Source organism: Bufo gargarizans, chromosome 4 (assembly GCF_014858855.1).
Source record: "Bufo gargarizans isolate SCDJY-AF-19 chromosome 4, ASM1485885v1, whole genome shotgun sequence".
NCBI classification, from domain to species: Eukaryota; Metazoa; Chordata; class Amphibia; order Anura; family Bufonidae; genus Bufo; species Bufo gargarizans.
In genome coordinates, this window is record NC_058083.1 from 379,966,634 (window position 1) to 379,989,965 (window position 23,332).

Below are 23,332 nucleotides of genomic sequence, written 5' to 3' on the forward strand. Positions count from 1 at the left end.
CCGCAGCATGGGCAAGTCGGGCACAAGGTCATGTGCATGAGGTCTAACGATTAGGCCTACTGTCATTCAATGGGTCTAATCCGCAGATTTTCCATCTGGAATCCACGCTCATTCTTCTTGCAAAATATTTTCTCCAGTGGAGATTTTTTTCTGGAGCCTGTGAATGGGGCATAAACATATAGATCAGAGACGTGGAATCAGTCCACGGCCTAATGCTTGTCAGAGCCCAGCGTTTGCAGCCATCCACCACAGTACACAGTGATTGCCTCATAGAACATGAGCAGCTCCTGGACAGGAGGCCATGGCAGGTAGATGGGGCTGGCAGGGGAGGAGCAGGGCGCACATCCCCTGTTATTTACGATCCCTGTGTGCAGGAGGCAGGTCTGGAGCGCACCGCGCATGCGCCTCCTCCCTCTGCAGCGAAGAAGAGTGAGCAGAGCCTGACGACCCACACAGCGCTGCACAGTCACTCACGTCCACACTGCAGAGCCATGGCTGCCCCACTGTCTGATAGCGAAAAGAGGAAGCAGATCAGCGTCAGGGGCATCGCAGGACTCGGGGATGTGTCCGAGGTTAGGAAGAGCTTCAACAGGCATCTGCACTTCACCCTGGTGAAAGACAGGAACGTCTCCACCCCTAGAGACTATTACTTTGCCCTGGCACACACTGTCAGGGACCACCTGGTGGGAAGATGGATCAGGACCCAGCAGTATTACTACGAGAAGGATCCCAAGGTAAATGCAGCTGTCAGTGGCCTGGAGGGAATTGTGTCCAGGTTCTGGGGCACAACAACATCCATCTTGCTTGGTGGGCAGAATTAATGATGCCAGGGCATACAGTGGTGGGGCAGCAGATCAGCTGGGTCTCAGCCTGGCATCCACAGGTTGTGTATCTGCACTGTGCAGTCTGCAGGGGGGGGGGGGGGGGTAGGTACTGTAGCTCTGCAGGGGGTGGAGGTAGGTACTGTAGCTCTGCAGGGGGTGGAGGCAGGTACTGTAGCTCTGCAGGGGGTGGAGGCAGGTACTGTAGCTCTGCAGGGGGTGGAGGCAGGTACTGTAGCTCTGCAGGGGGTGAAGGCAGGTACTGTAGCTCTGCAGGGGGTGAAGGCAGGTACTGTAGCTCTGCAGGGGGTGAAGGCAGGTACTGTAGCTCTGCAGGGGGTGAAGGCAGGTACTGTAGCACTGCAGACGGGGGAGGTAGGTACTGTAGCACTGCAGGCGGGGGAGGTAGGTACTGTAGCACTGCAAGCGGGGGAGGTAGGTACTGTAGCACTGCAAGCGGGGGAGGTAGGTACTGTAGCTCTGCAGGGGGTGAAGGCAGGTACTGTAGCTCTGCAGGGGGTGGAGGTAGGTACTGTAGCACTGCAGGGGGTGGAGGTAGGTACTGTAGCACTGCAGACGGGGGAGGTAGGTACTGTAGCACTGCAGGGGGGGAAGGTAGGTACTGTAACACTGCAGGGGGTGGAGGTAGGTACTGTAGCACTGCAGGGGGTGGAGGTAGGTACTGTAGCACTGCAGGGGGTGGAGGTAGGTACTGTAGCACTGCAGGGGGTGGAGGTAGGTACTGTAGCACTGCAGGGGGTGGAGGTAGGTACTGTAGCACTGCAGGGGGTGGAGGTAGGTACTGCAGCTCTGCAGGGGGTGGAGGTAGGTACTGTAGCACTGCAGGCGGGGGAGGTAGGTACTGTAGCACTGCAAGCGGGGGAGGTAGGTACTGTAGCACTGCAGGGGGTGGAGGTAGGTACTGTAGCTCTGCAGGGGGTGGAGGTAGGTACTGTAGCACTGCAGGCGGGGGAGGTAGGTACTGCAGCTCTGCAGGGGGTGGAGGTAGGTACTGTAGCACTGCAGTATAGAGATCTGTTATTGTGCCAGTGCCTGACCTCACCCCCACCCCCACCCGTACATATGGCGGTGTATTGATGAGCTCAGAATCCATGAGTTATATTCACGTATCATCCTTCCTCCCCTCTGCTTCCATTTATAGATGAGCTGATGAGGCCTCCTCCAGGAGAAGCCACCATGTCCCCTCATCTCCTGACCTTGAGGGAGTCATTTGCACATCCTCTTTGCAGGCAGCTCTTGTTTTTTTTTTTTTTTTATATTGATTTTTGTACAGAAATGCACGTATTGAAAGGATTTTATTTTATTTTTTTACAATGAACGTCTGTATCATTGCCCATTGCTGATGCATAACAACTGCGTTTGTGCACAGAATTCAGTGGGTGGAGTAATTACTCTGTCTAAAGCCTCATTCACACGTCCGTGCTCAAATCCGTGAGCTGATGGTCAGTGATGCATCCGTGAAGGATCAGTGTTGGGTCCGTGTGTCCGTTATTTGCTGTCTGTGTTGCACTGACACTGCACAGCATCTCTTCTTAATGATCCGTGAAACATGTGATGCATTAAAATGAATAGGGACATGTGCTGTCCGCGGAGAACGCGTACAGCACACGGCCATATTTTTGGACTGCATTCGATCATTTATTTATTTATTTATTATTTATTTTTGCGGATTGGATGCGAACCCATTAATTTTAATGGGGCTGAAAAAAAAAATGCGGACAGCACACCTTCTGTTTGTTCCGCCATCCCTCAGTAAAAACCTGCTCTATTCTTGTCCGTTGTACAGACAAGAATGGGCATTTTTAATATAGGGTGGAATGTGTGTAAGGCAAACATGTGGGATGCAGTTTTGATCGGTGGGTGTCCGGGTGCTGAGACCCAGTAATTGCTAAAACGAGGAATAGAAGCCGTCTGCTGAGCGCTGTGAGGGGAGAGGTATCAGAACTGGTGTAAAGTAGAACTGACTTAGTGGCCCATAGCATTGTAATCACAGGAAAACAACCAGTTATAAAACGTAGCCTTTAATCTAGTATACAAATAAAATAACAAACTCCCACAAAAAAAATATAGAAAAGGAACAAAAAAGAAGAAAAATTGTCACCATGACGACATAAGGGATGATGCTGTAACGCTCAATGGCATGAGTCAATAATGAACAGGGTGGACAGTCATAGATAATAGACTGTCCCTGAGTCTAGCCCTAGACTCAGTACCCCTGCCTATATACGGGACTACCGTCCTGACAAGGACGATCCCGTATCAGTGGCCCATAGCAACCAATTAGATTCCTCCTTTCATTTTTCGGAGGAATCCTGAAAGCTGTAAGGTGGAATCTGATTGGTTGCTATGCCAGTTCTACGTTACACCATTTCTGATAAATCTCTCCCTGTCTCTTCTCGCCACTAAAGTGAGGGCCTGGTGTCTCGGGGCTCATTCAGACGAACGTTAGGGCTCTAAGCCTGTGTTGCGGATCGCAAATAGTGGTCCACAAGGCATGGTCACCGGCCATGTGAATACTGTATTGGGGTGCGGACCCATTGACTTGAATGGGTTCGTGATCTGCAAAAGATAGGACATATCTTTTGCGGTGCGGAGGCATGGACCCAAAAGCCCACGGAAGCTCTTTGGAGTGTTTCCGTGCTCCGCAAAACAGGACCTGTCCTATCTTTTGGCGTATTTTTCAGATCGAGGACTCATTCAAGTCGATGGGTCCGCATCCACAGCACAGAGTGCACACAGCCAAGCACAACACTCGGCTCTTCCCAACGGTGCCGAAAGATCCTTTTTCTCAGACCGATAATTTTACAAAAAACTTTTTCCCGATAATTGGCCTGTCTAAAAGGTGCTGGCGATCACCTTGTCGTGCATTTGGATTTGGCTTGTACCTTGATTGCTGTGGTGATTGCTTGTCCCAACAGTGGAGAAGATTACTATATGTCAATGCAGCCCTCATCTCCGCTGACGATCAGGCAATTATCCTTAAAGGGGTTGTCCCATGACTAATGTAAAAAAATGACAATCAGACATCATCTAGTACAGGACAATCTCTTTCTAACAAAGCCAGAACCAGCCCTGTACCTCACATGGATCCAGAGATCTCCACATTCATTGCTCTGCTAGATTTATATCAAGGGGAGTGTCTTGTCTGCTGTAGCTCAGGGGGCGTGTCCATGTTCTCCCTATCACAGCTCAGGAGGCAGTTGAAGGATGAAACTGAGCATGTGTGACCTTCTCAGTTAGCCGTTCAAAGAAATAAGAAAAAACAAACAGCAGGTGGCGCTATACAGATGCATTTTATTGAATAACTAAGTGGCTACTCAAAAATTTTTATTACATGCAATTATAAAAGTATTCAGATTCAGGTGCTGGTTTGAAAACTGTAGAATATTTTTCGTGGGACAACCCCTTTAATGTTTGGTTTGTTCCTGATAATTGCCTGAAACATTGGTCCATGTAAATGGACCTTTTAGGCTAGGGCTAGACGATGACATGTGTCGCACGACAATTTTTATAATGATAGTCTATGGTGTTGCACTGCGACACGACAGTAGCAAAAAATCCATCCAAGATCAATCGCGCGATACGTAGCAGTGTAGTTGTGCCCTATGTGTCGCGCGACTTATTGTCGTGGTGTAGCCCTAGCCTTAGTGCATATACACACAGCAGTGTAGTTTAAGTGGATTTCCCTGGCAGGTTTTAGTGCAGTTTTCACACCATTGTATTGCAAAGTGTGAATTCTGCACTGTTAATCCTCTCAAACAATTGACATTGTTCAGATTTTGAAGTCCACACTGCTGGAAAATTTCCTGCATCATGTACATGAAATTTTGAAAACCTCATCTATCTACTTAGCTGGTACTGTATAAACCTACCTGCACACGGGTGCGGGCTGTCCTGCAGAAATTCCACACATTTCCGTTTTGCGTATTTGATGCAGATCTCACCTTTGCATTGAAAAGGGTAAAACACAAAGTATCAAAATCCACACAACAGATCAGTTTCCACGAAAAAGCAAAGAGAATCCACGCGGGAAAAAAAGCCATGTAATCCGCAACGTGCGAGGTTTCTACCTCCCATTCTTTTCAATGGGAGGCAGCGCTGAAGCCCCCAGAGCGGCGGTTTAAAGCCATGGGCGTGCCAAAAAGATACATCGCTCCACAATATTCACTATCGCCTCCCATTGGTAGATATAAATGACCACCAGCAGAATTTCGCCATTGGTGTCTTCACCAAATTCTACGGGAAAAAATTCTTACACTTTGAATGGAGCACCATGGCACATCTTGGCTGCAATACACCTTCCCTTTTTTTTGTCATTTGGTGTCCCCTATGCCAAACAGTGTCATAGGAGACAGTTTTACAGAATACCGCATATTCTTGAGTCATGTGACAGGTTTATCTGCCTGTGTGTACATATTTCTTCCCATAAATCATGTAAGTAATGTTACATAATATTTAAAGGGGTTGTCCAAATTATATTCTCAGGATAGGTCATCAATATCAGATCGGCTGGGGTCCGACACCCTCGCCAATCAGTTGTTTGAAGAGAAGGCGCGCGCCATGCCAGCGCTGCCTCCCCTTCACTGTCTACCTTCTAGCCATTGCATCTGCAGTGGTGAGCAGGTGTAATTACACCCAAGCCGTCCCATTCATTTCAATGGTACGGATCGCTTGTATCCCTTTAAGCATACAATTAAGCGGTAGGTGTTCCTGAAAATGACATCATTCATAAATCTGTTGTATGTCGCAAGTACCTATTTTCTGGACTCCTGACCCCCCACCAATCAGCTTTTTTAAAAGGCATCTGTCAGCGGGATCAACCCTATTAAACCAGCCATTATGCCTAGTAGCGCTGACCTTGATAATTAAAACCACAGATTTGTTCCCTTGATCTGTAGCTGCGTTTAGGAGAAAAAAATTTTTGTAATTATTTTTTTTTTAAATAGGCAAATTAGGAATAGGTGCACCTTAGCTCCTTCCCCTCTTTCCTGGAGACTCCCCACCAGTTAATTGACAGGGCCTGGCGTCAGGTTAAAGGGGTTATCCAGCCCATAAAATGCCTCCCCAAAAGACGAACCCCTCACACAAAATGTACTTGCCTTGCTCCCGGCACCCGCGTCGCTTCTGATGCCCGCACGGCCACCGCTGCATCTTCCCGTCGTGTGGAGGAAAACATCTGGTGATGGGGGGGGGGCAGCCAATAGCAGGCCACGATGGACGATCCCTAGCATCACCCGCAATGCTAGGAGGCTTGTTCCTGTCACGGCCTGTTATTGGCTGCACCCCCCTGTCCCCGGATGTTTTCATCCGCATGACTGGGAGATGCAGTGGTGGCTGGGCGGGCATCGGGACAATGCTGGTGCCGAGGAGCGAGCTAAGTATAATCTGTGTGAGGGGCCCGGGCATGTGGGGGGCATTTTATGGGTTGAATAACCCCTTTAACGGAATATCCAGTTAAAGACCGGAGGAGCTAAGGTGCACGAAGTGGCTAAGGACCCCTAATTTGCATATTTTAAAACTCTTTAGTTTAACTAAATGCAGCAACAGCTCAAGGGAAGAAAACTATGGTTTTATTCAGCGGGTCAGCCCTATCAGGCAATAGGACCGATTTAATGGGGTTGATCATGCTGAGGCTGTAGTCACCATAGCACTGCATTCTCTTCCTAGGCCAATAATGTCACAGTCATGGGTCACATGACCTATTTGCTACTCAGTCTCGTTCATGTGAAGGGGACTGAGCTGTAATACCAAGCACAGCCACTATGCAATGTGTGGCACTGTGTTTAGTGAGCTGCGAGAAGCGCCATAGCCTCTTCAAACAGCCTATCAGTGGTGGTACAAGGGGTCAATTAGATATTGATGAGCTATACTGAGGATGGGCTATCAATATTAAACTCCCAGAACGCCCCTTTATTAATGAATGTGGCTCATCTTACACAAGAGCAGCATCTGATTAACAGTCCCCCGTGGTCATTAGGCTACTTATAAAAATAGCACTAGCATGTGTACGACTGAGACAGTGATAGGCGTTACAGATATATATTTATGTATATACATTTTTTTTTTTTTGGTGGCCTGCTGTATAGGAAAGTGCTCTGTGTAGCACCATGTCCCCTATGACAGTTTGAATTGTATCGCCAAATTCCCAATATATTCATTCATTTCTAGGAGGAACAATAGAGGGACTGCACAGCACAAAGAAGTTGAAAGAAAAGATGCTCCTAAACCTACATGCACACGAACGTTTGTGTTTTTGCGGTCCGCAAAAAAAAAAAAAAAAAAAAATACGGATGACGTTCGTATGGCATCCTTTTTTCTGCGGATCCATTGTAACAATGCCTAACATGTTCTATATATATATATTTTTTTTTAGGGGCTACGGAACGCATCTTTAGCAGCCTCATTGAAGTGAATGGGTCCTCACCCGAGTCGCAAAAAGTGGGGCTCGGATGCGGAACCAAACCACGTTCATGTGCATGTAGGCTAAATTAGTATGTCCCGTAAAATACAAGTATCAATAAAACAGACCTGACCGGAGAGGTGACAAGGTCTCTGGTGCAGGAATGGCTGTGTAGATGATGTAATGTGGTGGCTCTTGGGTGCTTCAGGATAGGACAGCTGACGTTATTGATGGGCGATGGATTAAATAACCTTCAGGCTAGAGGCGGGGGAGGTGAAGGAGCTGATGCATAATTTATGTGCAGAAATGGCTACATGGCATCTCCACCTCCTTGTAGCTTTAGATCAGGCATCCTCAAACTGCGGCCCTCCAGCTGTTGCAAAACTACAACTCCCAGCATACCCGAACAGCCTATAGGTATCAACCTACAGCAGGGCATTGTGGGAGTTGTAGTTTTACAACATCTGGAGGGCCGCAGTTTGAGGATGTGTGGTTTAATATGATATATTAGTGACCACTAATACGTAAACAACGGGTGGTTTTAGCTAAACAGCTTGCTTTAGGGTACTTTCACACTTGTGGCAGGACGGAGCCGATAGGCCGTTCACCCTGTCGCATCCGTCCTTCCGCTATTTCGCCACACCGCCGCTCCGTCACCATTGACTATAATGGGGGCGGCGCTCCGGCGCAGTACGGCAGTGCACGGCGAAAGGCCACCAGACTAAAAGTCCTGCATGTCTGACTTTTTAGTCCGGCGGCCTCTGACCGCGAACTGCCGTACTGTGCCGGAGCGCCGCCCCGTCCACACTATAGTCAATGGGGATGGAGCGGCGGCATGGCGAAACAGCGGAAGGACGGATGCGACAGGGTGAACAGCCTGTCGGATCAGTCCTGCCGCAAGTGTGAAAGTAGCCCAAGTCAATCATTACATATACTTAAAAACTATAACTTGTCCTGCAAAAAATAAGACCTTTATACAAGTACATTGAGGAAAAAAAAAAAAAAAGTTATAGCTCTTGGAATGCAATATTTTTTTAAATGCGTGTGGTCACTAAGGGGTTAATTCAGAGTCACGACTCAGTTTGTATGAATTACAATAAATAGAAAGACTCAGCTACTAATCTGGTTTTTGCATTAGGTCAGGGGTGGCCAACCTTAGACACAAAGAGCCAGAAAAAAAAAAAAAAAATCATATGACTGCCAGGAGCCACAAGCTATCCGTTTACACAGATATGCGTGCACACGACAGTATTACTGCAATTGAGTTATCAAACATTTAAAAGTGCATTTAAACCACCTTTCCTACCTGTAGTGTAGTGAATTCTGGCAATCTTTGTTTTTCACATGACCGCCTCTATGCTCAGATGACGGCCCTTATGCTCAGATGACGGCCCTTATGCTCAGATGACGGCCCCACGCTCAGATGACGGCCCCACGCTCAGATGACGGCCCCACGCTCAGATGCTCAGGGGTGATTTGACATAGGGGAGATGTGAGCATGGGGTGTCTGATTTTTGGTGTCTTATATGAGCACTGGTGAGGCTTATTTTGTGGGTCTGATGAGGATTTGGGGGTCTTATCTGAGCTCATATTACCCCCATGTCAGATAAGACCCCCAGATCAGTACTTTAATAAAATAAAACTGTGTAGGAGGCTTATCCTACCTCTGCTGCCGCTGCTCTGAAGACTGTGGCGCCCTCTCCACAGTGACCTGACTTGCACAGCGTCAGGTCAGAGCGCGGGCCTTCACGTATTAAGGGGGGGGGGGGGGGGGGGGGCACTGCAAACCAATGACATGCCAATTAACTGCCGCGGATCTCAGCTACCTCTCATAGAGGTCAGGTGCGGGCTAAATTATTCTGCAGCCAGCACCCGCCTCCTGTATTTGAATAAATGAGTGAGTTACCTTCATTGGTGGCAGTGGCCACAGCCCCTCCCCTCCTCTTCCCCTCTGTATTCTCATTGGTGGCAGCAGCACAGGGGGTAGGGCAGACCTCTTTCTTCTTCCTTCTCCCCTGTGCTGCTAATATTTCGACACCTGCAAGATCCCTGTCCTGCTCCCCTGCGAGCCGCATATGTAAACGAGAGCGCGCTCCTCTGAGAGCCGCAGGTGAAGGTGCAAGGAGCCGCGGGTTGGCCACCCCTGCATTAGGTGATTTGATCTTGTACAGTTAGATGATGGGCCTGGATTTTCATGGTGTAATACAGTACCATCAAAGTGAATGAGATTATCATGGGTGGATTGTCCGTAGACCACACAAGGAAATTTCCCGGTGGGTCGATGCCCAGGGCTCGCAGCTGCCGGTTCGGTACATAGTGATCTGAGGCCCTCACCATTAGTTAATGCTAGAACCACCTGGTACTTACAGTTGCAAGAAAAAGTATGTGAACCATTTGGAATGATATGGATTTCTGCACAAATTGGTCATAAAATGTGATCTGATCATCATCATTGGTTCTGCCAGGGCAGTATTTTGTGCGGCACTGTGGTATTTGGTTCTGCTGGGGCAGTATATTGTGCTGCACTGTGGTATTTGGCTCTGCCGGGGCAGTGTATTGTGCTGCACTGTGGTATTTGGCTCTGCTGGGGCAGTGTATTGTGCTGCACTGTGGTATTTGGCTCTGCTGGGGCAGTGTATTGTGCTGCACTGTGTATTTGGTTCTGCTGGGGCAGTGTATTGTGCTGCACTGTGTATTTGGTTCTGCCGGGGCAGTATATTGTGCTGCACTGTGGTATTTGGCTCTGCTGGGGCAGTGTATTGTGCTGCACTGTGGTATTTGGCTCTGCTGGGGCAGTGTATTGTGCTGCACTGTGGTATTTGGTTCTGCCGGGGCAGTGTATTGTGCTGCACTGTGGTATTTGGTTCTGCCGGGGCAGTGTATTGTGCTGCACTGTGGTATTTGGTTCTGCCGGGGCAGTGTATTGTGCTGCACTGTGGTATTTGGTTCTGCCGGGGCAGTGTATTGTGCTGCACTGTGGTATTTGGTTCTGCCGGGGCAGTGTATTGTGCTGCACTGTGGTATTTGGTTCTGCCGGGGCAGTGTATTGTGCTGCACTGTGGTATTTGGTTCTGCCGGGGCAGTGTATTGTGCTGCACTGTGGTATTTGGTTCTGCCGGGGCAGTATATTGTGCTGCACTGTGTATTTGGTTCTGCCGGGGCAGTATATTGTGCTGCACTGTGGTATTTGGCTCTGCTGGGGGGGGGGTATCTTGACTGCACTACAGTATTGCTGAACTCCCCTTCTTATATTTGCCCTGCCTTTTGTCCGTAAGGACCCACTTACACGAGGCCCCTTTATGTTTTTTTCTGGGGCCACTTGTACATTTCCTGGAGATTAGACAAATTTTGAGATCTGCAGCGTCAATTGTTGTTGCACTTTCTTGTGTGGATTTCACCCTTTTCAATGAAAGAGTGAGCTCTGCGAAAAATCAGCAGGACATCTGCACCAGAAACTGCATAAAAACACCCCAAAAATGCGATAAATAGTGCAGATGTTATGCATTTTCTTCTGCAGTTTTAGTGTGGCTTTTCTGCACATAAATCTGCGGATAACGTGTGTTTTTCTGGCGCTGATTTTTGTGCAGAAAAAGAGCAGCGTAATACTGTACCAGAAAAGTCCATGAGATTAGACAGATCTCATGTTCCCTTTGCTTTTTTAATTTACCTGCAGTTTGGATTTTTAAATCTGAAATGTGATGACGCACATTCTGAAGAGCGGTTTTCCCCTTAGACTTCAATTGGATTGTTGACATAAACCGAAAATCTACAACAAAACCTTACAAAATGCACCAAAACCACAATAAATAGTAAAAATAATAATCTTTATAATGAATCTATATTTACCTAAAACAAAAAACCCTTTTTTTCCTTTTTTTTTTTGTACATATCTTTTCAGGAATTAGGCTTATGTACTATGCTCGTGCCCTCTAGGTTAAGCTAAGGGTAAACTGTAATCCTGACGGCTGCTGTCAGCCGCCTGTTATTAGCAAGGGACGGTCCTTCATACACAGCATCCTGGTGTCGCTGAGCGCGGTACACACCTGCGCCCTCCTCGCTGGTATAGTCTATATTCAGTGTGATGATTCAGCCGGGTGCCCACAGAACGCCTGCTTTTGGGTAATTGGTTCATCTGCTTTTTCCATAAGCTCATTAGACACATTTTTACCCAGTGCATGTGGTGCTCGGTGCATCATTTCTGTTTCCATAGATATGTTATACAATGAGGATAACCGATTTAAAGGGACAGTCCATCTTTGAGTTCGGATCAGCATGTGAAGGAGTGCATTTAATTGTTATTTTATAATTCAGTATTATTATTGGAAATGCTTCCCTTTTAGATTTAAAATATTTAGAAAATGACATACAAAGATGATTTGGAGGCACACGATCGTATCCATTTTGTGCTTCGCAAATTCCAAATCCGGATGCAGTCTATGTGCCGTCCGCATTTATTATTATTATTATTATTATTAATAATAATAATTTTTTTTTTTGTGGACGTCAATGGGTCTTTGGTCCGCATTTTGCACACGTATTCTATCTTTTTGCTTTTTTTTTTAATTTATTTTATAATTTCTTGAAAGCATCAGAACAAGTCTTCCATAAAGGTATAGAAAGTGGGGGTCATATATCAAAGTTGATATTCCCTGCACCACGGGAGGGTGTGCTTCATCTATGACGAGGAGCATCTTCCGGCAGTCTCAATGGCCCTGCCCACACCATGCCCCTCCACTTACCTTTTACCCCACACCTACATTTAGGTGCAATAGCAGTCAAAAAGTCGCAAATCGGTTTCTATCATAGGGAGTCATAATAAATTATCCCTGTTGTTTTTAGGGCCCGTACACACATGAATTTTGACGGCATTTTTTTTTTATGCCAGAATAAGCCAAAGCGATTTTATTTTTAATTTTTTTTGTCACCTGCTTAATATAAATATATATATATATATATATATATATATAATTTTTATTTTTTTAAGCTCTGGTTTTGTGCCATTTTGTTCTGCCATTTTTTGTAAACAGAAGGGTCATTGATCTAGGCTTCAGCAGTGATTGGCTGCAGCGGATCATGTGACCATTCCCATGCAATGTCGAATGTAAGCACTCTGGGACCAGAACATGGACACAGTGGAGGCAGCGTGGAGGTCCAGAGCAGCAGGGAGCAGGGAGCAGGGAGCAGGGAAGGGGGAGTTCACATCACTGTCAGAAGAGCAGAAAAAAAAACAACAGGATCCTGTACAGAAAAAAAAATTGATCCTGTGCATCATTTCCGTCTGAGATCTGGTTTTTATAGACAGAATAAAAAGCCCTGCTTTTTTTTTTTTCCTGTTGCTTTGATCAGAAGAACAGAAACATTTTCAGTTTTAGGAGGCAGGCTGTGGGCATTAGATAAAAAGTAATTATTACCGTTATATTTACATATAGCAGTTGAGGTGCTGTCAAAACCGCATTAGACAAAAAAAGTAGGTTTTAATGTGTGAATTTACCTTAAAGGGGTATTCCCAACTTTGACTTAGGCCTCATTCACACTAACGTATTTTCATTCAGTGTCCATTCCGTTTTTTATTTTTATTTTTTCTTGCGGACCGTATACGGAACCATTCGACAAGGGGAGGACTGTTTTATTAGGGGCCAGCTGTTCCGTTCCGCAAAATACGGAATGCACACTGATGTCATCCGTATTTTTAGCGGACCGCAAAAATACATAGGGTCGTGTGCATGAGGCCTTAGACCACCTCTGGGATCTGCACCTATATTAAGAATGGAGCCCGCAAAGTGCCGGAGGGCACACCACGCATGCTCGGCCCCCCTCCATTCATTCCTATGGGAGTTCTGAATATAGGCGAGCAGTAGAATCGGCTATTTTCAGAAGTCTCATTGAAATGAATTTGAAGCGCACCAGGAAAGCAAAGCCATCGCTCCATTCATTCCTATGTTAGCGCTGAAAACATTTCCGTAAATCCCATAGAAGTGAATGGAGCGGTAGCCACGCTTTCTCAGTGCGGTTCCCATTCATTTCTATGGGACTTCCCAAAAATCCGAGCGCGCCCTTAGGTACTTTGCAGGCTCCGTTCTAAGTATAGGTGAGGGACCTGCCAGGTAAAACCACATAGTGATACGTATCTTTTTCTTTTTTTTTTTTTTTTTTTCTAATCTGTTTTTATTTTCTGATTGAAGATTTTTTTTTCATTTTATTTTTTTGAACATGATTATGGCGACGGTCATCTTGCCTGAGCTGTTCATGACAGCATTTAGAAAACTGCTTTACAGCCACCATGGCGCATAGACACAGGGGACAGGCAGGGAACTCATTGACTTCTCTGGGAGAGTTTTCTAGGCATGCTCTGTGACCTGTGCAGAGGTCAAGAGGGAGTAGATGAGCTGTGATATCACCTATTCTGAAATGTGGATCCTGCCTTATATATGTAGAGGTATAACTGTCATTCCAATCCTGCCTGTAATGATAAGCAGATAACTGCAGTAAAATCATCTGTACAGACCAAGAAGTGTGCGCAGCAGCTTGCTCCGTACATTCCCTTAGCCACAATGACGTATAGGTAAGTAATTGTGGCTGGAGGGGTTAGACAATAGGTTGTTTTCTGACAACACGTCCCCTTTAAGTCTGCATGTCCTTCACTGGGTTTGTGAGAGCAGCCGAATTCTAAGGAATAGCAGGACTCTGACAAAGAAAAGGCGGCTTTGTAATGTACTTCCCCATTTGTATCAACTATAAACATAACATTATATCTGGAGATATTTTACAGCTGAAATCCTCTATTGTTTCACTTGAACATAAAACCATTTTCTTTGTTACTATGTAAACAGTACCACTGAAATAAGAATCTGTTGTAAGACTTAGGCCTCTTTCACACGACCGTTTTTTTTTTTCCGTTTTGCTGGCCGTTTTTTGCGGTCCGTATACGGAACCATTCATTTCAATGGTTCCGCAAAAAAAACGGAATGTACTCCGTGTGCATTCAGTTTCCGTATTTCCGTTTTTCCGTTCCGTTTAAAGATAGAACATGTCCTATTATTGCCCGCAAATCGCGTTCCCTGGCTCCATTCAAGTCAATGGATCCGCCAAAAAACGGAACACATACGGAAATGCATCCATATGTCTTCCGTATCCGTTCCGTTTTTTGCGGACCCATCTATTGAAAATGTTATGCCCAGCCCAATTTTTTCTATGAAATTACTGTATATGCCATACGGAAAAACGGAACGGAAACACAACGGAAACAAAAAACGGAACAACGGATCGGTTTAAAACGGACCGCAAAACACTGAAAAAGCCATACGGTCGTGTGAAAGAGGCCTAAGCCTGTTATCAGTATAGACAAAGATTAGTCAAAGAAAATACTAAAGTAATGTTCGATGAAGCTCTGCCAGAGCCGATATAAAGAACGTATGAGGGATTTGCCCATATTACTAATCCTTGATATAACTGCTTAAAGGGATTCTGTCACCTCCCCTCAGCCAAAAAACGATTTTAAAGCAGCCATGAAGCACAGCTTACCTGGATTAGGCTGTGCTCTTTTATCTTGAAATCCGTCCAGCAGTTACTGCAAAAAACGACTTTGATATGTAAATGTGTCCTGAAGGTGCCCAGAGGGGCATTTTGTTCATCTTAGAGAGCCCAGTACCGCCCCTCTTACAGTGCCCAGCCCGCCTTCCTTGTACTGTCTAACCGCCGCCCCCAGCCTGCCACAGCCTCTCCTCCCTCTCCTCCCCCTCCCTCACGCCGAACGAACTCTCGCACAGGCGCAGTACCCACTGAGGGCTGCGCCTGTGCGATCAGCAGGAGACTGAGGGCAGGAGTTTCATCCTCGTCACTGGGCATGCGCCGAGCCCAGTGACGTCCGATGCTCGCTCTTCCCTCAGTCAGCAGGGAAGAGCGAGCATCGGACGTCACTGGGCTCAGCGCATGCCCAGTGACGAAGATGAAGCTGCTGCCCTCAGTCTCCTGCTGATCGCACAGGCGCAGCCCTCAGTGGGTACTGCGCCTGTGCGAGAGTTCGTTCGGCGTGAGGGAGGGGGAGGAGAGGGAGGAGAGGCTGTGGCAGGCTGGGGGCGGCGGTTAGACAGTACAAGGAAGGCGGGCTGGGCACTGTAAGAGGGGCGGTACTGGGCTCTCTAAGATGAACAAAATGCCCCTCTGGGCACCTTCAGGACACATTTACATATCAATCAAAGTCGTTTTTTGCAGTAACTACTGGACGGATTTCAAGATAAAAGAGCACAGCCTAATCCAGGTAAGCTGTGCTTCATGGCTGCTTTAAAATCGTTTTTTGGCTTAGGGGAGGTGACAGAATCCCTTTAAAGATCCCTTACGATGTGTAAGCAGATTGTCGGAAAGGAACATGAACCAATCTCCTCCACTGTATGGGGAGGGGCGAGCGCTGCACTAACAATCCAATTACCCGATGACCGATGAGTGTTTTGCTCGTTCATTGGTTAATTGGCAGTACATTTACACCGCCAGATCATTGCTAACGAGCGTTACTATGAACACTCATTAGCGTTGATCTTTTAAATTCTAGGTCTGTGTAAAGGGCCCAGTAGAAGTGCAGAAACTGGACTCTAATATAGTTAGTGGGATGCGCTGAGATCTTGATATCTGTTCTCTCCCCCCCCCCCCGCCCTCTAGATTGAAACGGAAAATAAAATTGGAATGGCAACGGTCCCAACACACAAATTTTGTAGTGGTGTGTTTTTTTTGTTTTGTTTTTTGGGTGGGGCTTCAAAAATGCCAGGTTAACTGACAGTCCACACACTGTCCAGCCTACACAACATGTTATTCAGGGCCTCCAGCAGCCCCCCTGGCCAGCTCAATCTCCAGATCTCTCTCTCCCCCCTCGCTCGTGTCTTGGACTGGATGGGGCAACGGATCTCCCATGCACAGCAGCCAACAACCATCTTGGCTGATCTACTAGTCCATGCTGAAAGAGCAGTGAGGGGTGATGCCACCAAGAATTAATGTGACCCTGTCTCAGCATATACCCTGCTGCAGAACCCAAAATAAAGGGGGCACCACCTTGGTTGTGTGATCACCGACCAAGCGCCACCAGCAGGTTATACTTTGTCAATCTCAGGTCAATTGCATTAGGTTTGAAGTCCCTTGGGTCCACAAGGGTGACAGACCCCCACCGATCAGATACTGGAGACCTATCCTAATGATAGGCAATCCATATAAAAAAAAGTTGGAAAGCCCCTTTAAGAATTATAGAGGCCACTGTGGTCTTTGGAACACTTAGTGCAGCAGAAATGTTTTGTACCCTTCTCCAGATCTGTGCCTCCACACAATCCTGTCTCTGAGCTCTACAGGCAGTTCTTGTAAATGGAGTCGGACTGAAGTCCCTTGGGCCCACAAGAGGAAAGGATTCTGAGGGCCCGACCTGTGTATATAGCACCTTAAAGTCCCTGTTTTATTAGGGGCTCATTATTGTCAGAGCTTCCCTGTAAGGGCTGTAGATAGGAATGCAGTAGTATTTCACCGAAGTCTCGTGCGACTTCGGGCAAAATAAACTTTGGCTCCACAGAGCCAATATTTTTTAATGCTGTATGGAAACGGCAATGAAATAAAAGTTTTTGAACGAATCGAACTCGATTTGCTCAAGTCTAATGGAGATATTGTAATTCTCCGGTTATTTTGGAGCCTCTGCAAATGCAAAATACACCCACGTGAGTAAGACCTCACTGGGTAAAAATATCTTGATCATGGTCACCTCTACTGACAGGTCTGTTTTAGTAGCTACCTGCATTTCCCATGCAATAACCATTCTGGGGAATTGTTTCTTATGATTTTTGTAACGGTCGCGTACACACACAGGGGGGAGGGAAGTGACCAACTGCGCTCCACCCTTACCCCTGGCCCTGCCTACTTGCCTCGCGAGTCCTAATGACAGGGGACAACTGGACGTCAATCCCTAGCTTGGAATAAGTGCAGACAGACAAACAACAGAATGTAAACGGACCGAGTCAATACCAGGAAAGCTACAAAGTACAAATGGAGCAAGCAGAGAATAGTCAGGAGAAGCCGGGGTCATAAATACCAGGAGAGTCGTGAAGTACCAAAAGAGTCAGCAGAGGATCGTCAGGAGGAGGCCGGGGTCAGAATACCAGGAGAGTAGCAAAGTACACAAGGAGCAGGGAGAGGATCGTAAGGAATTCAGTAAGTACTCCAGGAAAGGACACAATGGCAGGTGGAACCTAAATAACAGGCAGTCTGTGGCCAGCAGAGGGGTCATGTGACGTGGCCAGCTTCACATGACTCCACACAGACTACACAGCCGAGCACCGAGTGATCAGCTCAGTGCTCAGCCCTAAAACCATTAGCATGAATGCAGATAGATGCACACATAGTATTATCAGGAGCGCGGGTGATGCTGGATGCACTGAGGATGCGCGCGCGCTCCGGACGTGCCCGTCTCCTAGACGGTGCCGTGACAATTTTAAGCTGTGTCATTCTTCTCTTATTCCTGCTAGAAGTTTATAGAAAAAGGTACAGACGGGTGGTACCAGTTGGGGGTGTGTCCCTGACAGCACTGATTGGACAGTGCCAGACTGTGCAGGGACACGCCTCCAACTGGTAACTCCCATCTGTACCTTTTATCCATAACCTTCTAGCAAGAATAGAAGAAGAATGGCACGACACAGAGTCAAAAGACTAAATGCTCTGGAATTATTACATGGGTGGATACAATTATTTACTGAAGCAGACATGTCCGGAGAGGGGACAGGTCCTCTCTAAGGCTGCTGTCTGAACATTATGGACGTTTCATTGGTTTCATATAAATGGAGCTTATAAATAGAAAGAAAGCAGAGTAGCCAACAATGAAGCATGATGTGCGCAGGATGGAAAGGAAATGTTTATGTGGTTCACATGAGAAAAAAGCTCACCAGCTCACTTTAACCTATAACTTTAAGAAAAATCACGCTATTGCGCTAAATTTTATTACAGTTACATTACACATTTTTGAAAGCTGTTTCTCAGAAAGATACGGCCTGAAACCGTCCTCCATACACATTAGATTAATGTTGGCTGAGACCCAACTTTCCCTCAGTAGCAGAGGTCAGGAGAAGAAGGGTCCCTATATGTCCGATATTTTAATTTTCAGTTTTTAGGGGCGATATGCTGCCGCCAGAGATGCCTGGCATTATCTTATTTCCCCCCACTCCATTGAGAACTCGTGCACTCTTGGCTGAGCATGCATTTGTATGGGGTGGGAGGAATACCTAAAGTGTATGGCCAACCTAAAGGCCTCTGTTCACATTACACTACTGCAGGATCGGCCTACAATCTAAGAGCCATATTAGAGCTTATGGTTTTCAGGCCAATTATAAAGAGTGTTCATACAAACGCTCATTAGTCATTACCAATAATTGGCCTGTATAATTGAGTAACCCGATCAACCGATGAATGAGGACTCGTTTCTTGGCTGATGGGCATCAGGATGGCAGTAGCAATAGTTCCCCCCACATTCAGCATGCATCGGCACAAGTGCTAACCACTGAGCCACCGCTAACCACTGAGCCACCGTGCTTCCCATTCACATCTGTCGTATTCACCTGAATGGGACTTGCAGAAAACAGTGGGGGAGATTTATCAAACTGGTGTAAAGTAGAACTGGCTTAGTTGCCCATAGCAACCAATCAGATTCCTGAGAATCAGAGCTCTAAAAAATGAAAGGTGAAATCTGATTGGTTGCAACTAAGGCTACTTTCACACTGGCATTTTGAATTCCGTTTGTGAGATCCGTTTCAGGGATCTCACAAGCGGCCCAAAACGGATCAGTTCAGCCCCAATGCATTCTGAATGGATAAGGATCCGTTCAGAATGCATCAGTTTGGCTCCATTCCGCCTCCATTGCGCTCTAGATGCGGACACCAAAATGCTACCTGCAGCGTTTTGGTGTGCGCCTGGCGATGCGGAGCCAAACGGATCCGTCCTGACTTACAATGTAAGTCAATGGGGATGGATCCATTTTCACTGACACAATATTGTGCAATTGAAAACGGATCCGTCCCCCATTGACTTTCAATGTAAGTCAAGATGGATCCGTTTTGACTTAGACTTAAAAAAAAAAAGAATAATGCAAACGGATCCGTTCTGAACGGATACAAGTGTTTCCAGACGGATCCGCAGGTGTGAAAGTAGCCTTAGACATTTTTCTTTTACACCAGTTTTGATAAATCTCCCCCAATGTGCTTGCTGCAGAAACAGCCCCATTCATCTGAATCACAGAAATCTCTGAAACGAATGTGCCTCATGAGCTTAACAAGGATCACTTTGTTTTCACAAGGTCGTATTACTTTTAGGACATGTATACAGCAGCTTGCAATGTACTGATATATTTTTTTTTCATGGCAAAGCTCAACAAGATGTTTGTGTCATTTGAATCAGTTATTTGACTTTTTTCCTTGTTGAACACCACCCCAAAAGAACTGACCCCCAATTACCTATAATGTCAATCTAGATATATAAAGGAGGATGTATGTATGTATTATATGTTCCGCAATCACTCAGAAAAACGCAACCATCTATTTCAACGAAACTTGGGATACACATCCCTTGCTACCTGGAAAGAAATCTTGTGGGGGTCACAGCTCTCTATATATTCTCTAGATATTCCCCAAAAATGAAAATATGGCACATCACATGACCTACATTAGCCAATAGAAGCTTGCAGGTCTTTCTATTCATATCCCAACTTCCATACACACGGTCACATGTCCCTTATCAGCCAATAGAAGCTCGCAGGCCCTTAGTCTCCACATACACACAGTTTAACTCCAGGTTTCCATAACAACCCAGCCATTTTTCTTCACTGCTGCAGGTCAGCTTTAACCCCTTAGGGACTTAGGGCGTACCGATGCGCCCTGTTTCCCGAGTCCTTAAGGACTCGATGCGTACCGGTACACCTTACCTTTAAACAGACATTGCGGCGCGGCGGGGATTAATAGGAACAGGATGCCCGCTGAAATTATTCAGCAAGCATCTTGTCACAACGCCGTTTGCGGCTTTTACCTATGCGGTTTGCAGCTTTTACCTGCGGTTGCGGCGGCGGTGCCATCGGGTCCCCATGCTGCTGTAGGGGGGACCCGATGGCATGGAAGGCAGCGCAATGTCTAAGGGAGGCACCGCTCTGCCTTCCGGTGAAGAGCCTGTGAGATCCAGCCCCCTGGATCTCACAGGCCAGAAGCTGTATGAGTAATACACACAGTATTACTCATACAGCCATTCCAATACAGAAACATTGTAAAGGATTAGACCCCCAAAATTTCAAGTCCCAAAGTGGGACAAAAAAAAAAAGTGAAAAAAAAAAAGTTGAAAAAATAAAGTTTCCCCCCCAAAAATTTAAAGTTTCAAGTAAAAATAAACAAAAAAGTAATTTCCCCCAAATAAAGTTAAAAAATTGGTAAAAATTGGTAAAAAATAGGGGGGGGGGGGGGAGTATACATATTATGTATCGCCGCGTCCATATCAACCGGCTCTATAAACATATCACATGACCTAACCCCTCAGATAAACACTGTAAAAAATAAAAAATAAAAATTGCTAAATAAACCATTTTTTTGTCACCTTACATCACAAAAAGTACAACAGCAAGCGATCAAAAAGGCATTTGGCCACCAAAATAGTACCAATCTAACCGTCACCTCATCCCGCAAAAAATTAGCTTCTACTTGAGACAATTGCCCAAAAAATAAAAAAACTATGGCTCAGAATATGGAGACACTAAAACATCATTTTTTTTGTTTTAAAAAAGCTGTTGTGTAAAGCTTACATAAATTTTAAAAAAAGTATACATATTTGGTATTGCCGCGTTCGTATAGACTGGCTCTATAAAAATATCACATGAGCTAACCCCTCAGATGAACACTGTAAAAAATAAAAAATAAAAACTGCTAAATAAACCATTTTTTGTCACCTTACATCACAAAAAGTGTAATAGCAAACGATCAAAAAGTCATATGCACCCCAAAATAGTGCCAATCAAACCATCATCTCATCCTGCTAAAAATGAGACCCTACCTAAGATAATCGCCCAAAAACTGAAAAAATTATGGCTCTCAGACTATGGAAACACTCAAAAACAAAATGATTGTGTAAAACTTACATAAATAAATAAAAAAGTATACATATTAGGTATCGTCGCATCTGTGACAACCTGGTCTATAAAAATATCACATGATCTAACCTGTCAGATGAATGTTGTAAATGACAAAAAATAAAAACTGTGCCAAAACAGCTATTTCTTGTTATCTTGCCTCACAAAAAGTGTAATATAGAGCAACCAAAAATCATATGTACCCTAAACTAGTACCAACAATACTGCTACCCTATCCCGTAGTTCAAATGGGACATGGTGTCAAAAAAACAAGTCCAGCAAAATCTGCCTTCCAAAAACCGTATGGCATTCCTTTCCTTCTGCGCCCTGCCGTGTGCCCGTACAGCTGTTTACGACCACATATGGGGTGTTTCTGTAAAAATGGCCAGGTCCTTAAGGAGAAATAGGGCTGAGTCCTTAAGGTGTTAAAGGGGCAGGGAGCTATGGATGACACTGCTAAGGGAGCAGAGTGCTGTGGAGGTGACAGTTCAGGGGGCAGGTAGGATGGCCATTCAGGCCACCCTCAAAAGACGGGCTTAAAAACCATGCCCCCAGGTCCTATTAAGCCACGCCCCCAATCTGGTTAGGCCATGCCCCCTCCCACTCCGCAGCCGACAGGGATTGAAAAAGTGAAGGTAAAAATCTACTTCAGTCAGTTGCAGGGGTGGGAGGGAGGGTGACTTTCTCCCAGCAGCTCACGCTCAGACAGCACAGTGCTGCTGTCTGAGAGTGAGCTGTTCAAAAGGACATCCCTGCGTGAGATATTCCCAAAAAATGCATTATCCAATAGAAGCTTGGTCACATGACCCTTATCAGCCAATAGAAGCTCGCAAGCCCTTAGTCTCCATATACACACAGTTTTACACCAGGTTTACATAACAACCCAGCCATTTTTCTTCACTGCTGTAGGTCAGCTTTAAAGGGGCAGGGCGCTGTGGATGACACTGTTAAGGGAGTGGAGTGCTGTGGAGGTCACAGTTCAGGGGCAGGTAGGGTGGCCATCCAGGCCACCCTCAAAATGCAGACTTAAAAACCCCTCCCCCAGGTCTCGCTAAGCCAAGCCCTCTTCCACTCCGCAGCCGATAGGGATTGAAAAAATGAAGGTAAAAATCAACTTCTGTCAGCTGCAGGGGATCGAGGAAGGGTGACTTTCTCCCTGCACCTCATGCTCAGATAGCACAGTGCTGCTGTCTGAGAGTGAGCTGTTCAAAAGAACATCCCTGTGTCTGTACAGGCCCTGCGCCAGATGGAGGACAGGGAGTTTGAAAGCCGGACTGCCCGGCCTAAAACCGGACCTCTGGACTCCTTAGGGGCAGGCTGCTGTGGAGGTCACAGTTAAGGGGACCAAAGATGAGATTTGCACACCCTGGGTGGTGGGTGCTAGTAGAGGACATGCGTCAAGGGGACCGTCCGCTATGGATGTGTTAAGGGGACGGGGTGTTGTGGAAATCACTGTTAAGGAGATGGGAGGTCACTAAGGAAGGGGCGGCTGCTGTGGAGGTCACTGTTTTTAAAGGGGTGGGATGCTGTAGAGGTCACTGATAAGGGGGTGGGCACTGTGGAGGTCACAGTTCAGGGGACAGTCCTCTATGGAGGTCAGTGTTAAGAGGCGGGGTGCTGTAGAGGTCACTGTTAAGGGGTATACTGTCTATCTTTTAATGACATACACAAACATTAAATGAAATAGATGAAATATACCCGTGCAAAGCTGGGCCCTTCTGCTAGTATCTAATAACAAGATAAAGCTGTACCCAAAAAAAAAAAATTATACCAAAAACGTGCATCATGTGCCTACAGAAATATATAAAAATATATAAGGGAAAAATTGTCATTTCCCCCCACACAATATTTTTTTTTTTGTGTTTTAGTTGCAAATGGCATTTTTATGCTGCCCTCGCCAGGTTTCCAAACTGCTGTAGATTTCAGTCTGGTGCGCTGACTGTCGGAGGAGGCATTTAAAGGGAATCTGTCAGC

The 23,332-nt window shown here is 46.1% G+C and overlaps 1 protein-coding gene across 2 annotated transcripts in view; it reads left to right on the forward strand.

The window, feature by feature from the left end:
- The first annotated feature begins 404 nt into the window (after positions 1-404).
- The window catches only part of PYGB (glycogen phosphorylase B), a 93,902-nt gene continuing 70,974 nt past the window's right edge, over positions 405-23,332 (forward strand). Inside the window, exon 1 of one of the 2 annotated variants that reach the window (XM_044289680.1) lies at positions 405-734. In XM_044289680.1, coding sequence (XP_044145615.1) covers positions 492-734 — 243 coding nt within the window. In that variant the 5' untranslated portion in view covers positions 405-491. Of the gene's footprint in view, positions 735-17,298; positions 17,419-23,332 lie in introns of those variants that run through there. The other variant, XM_044289681.1, reaches the window with a different exon arrangement.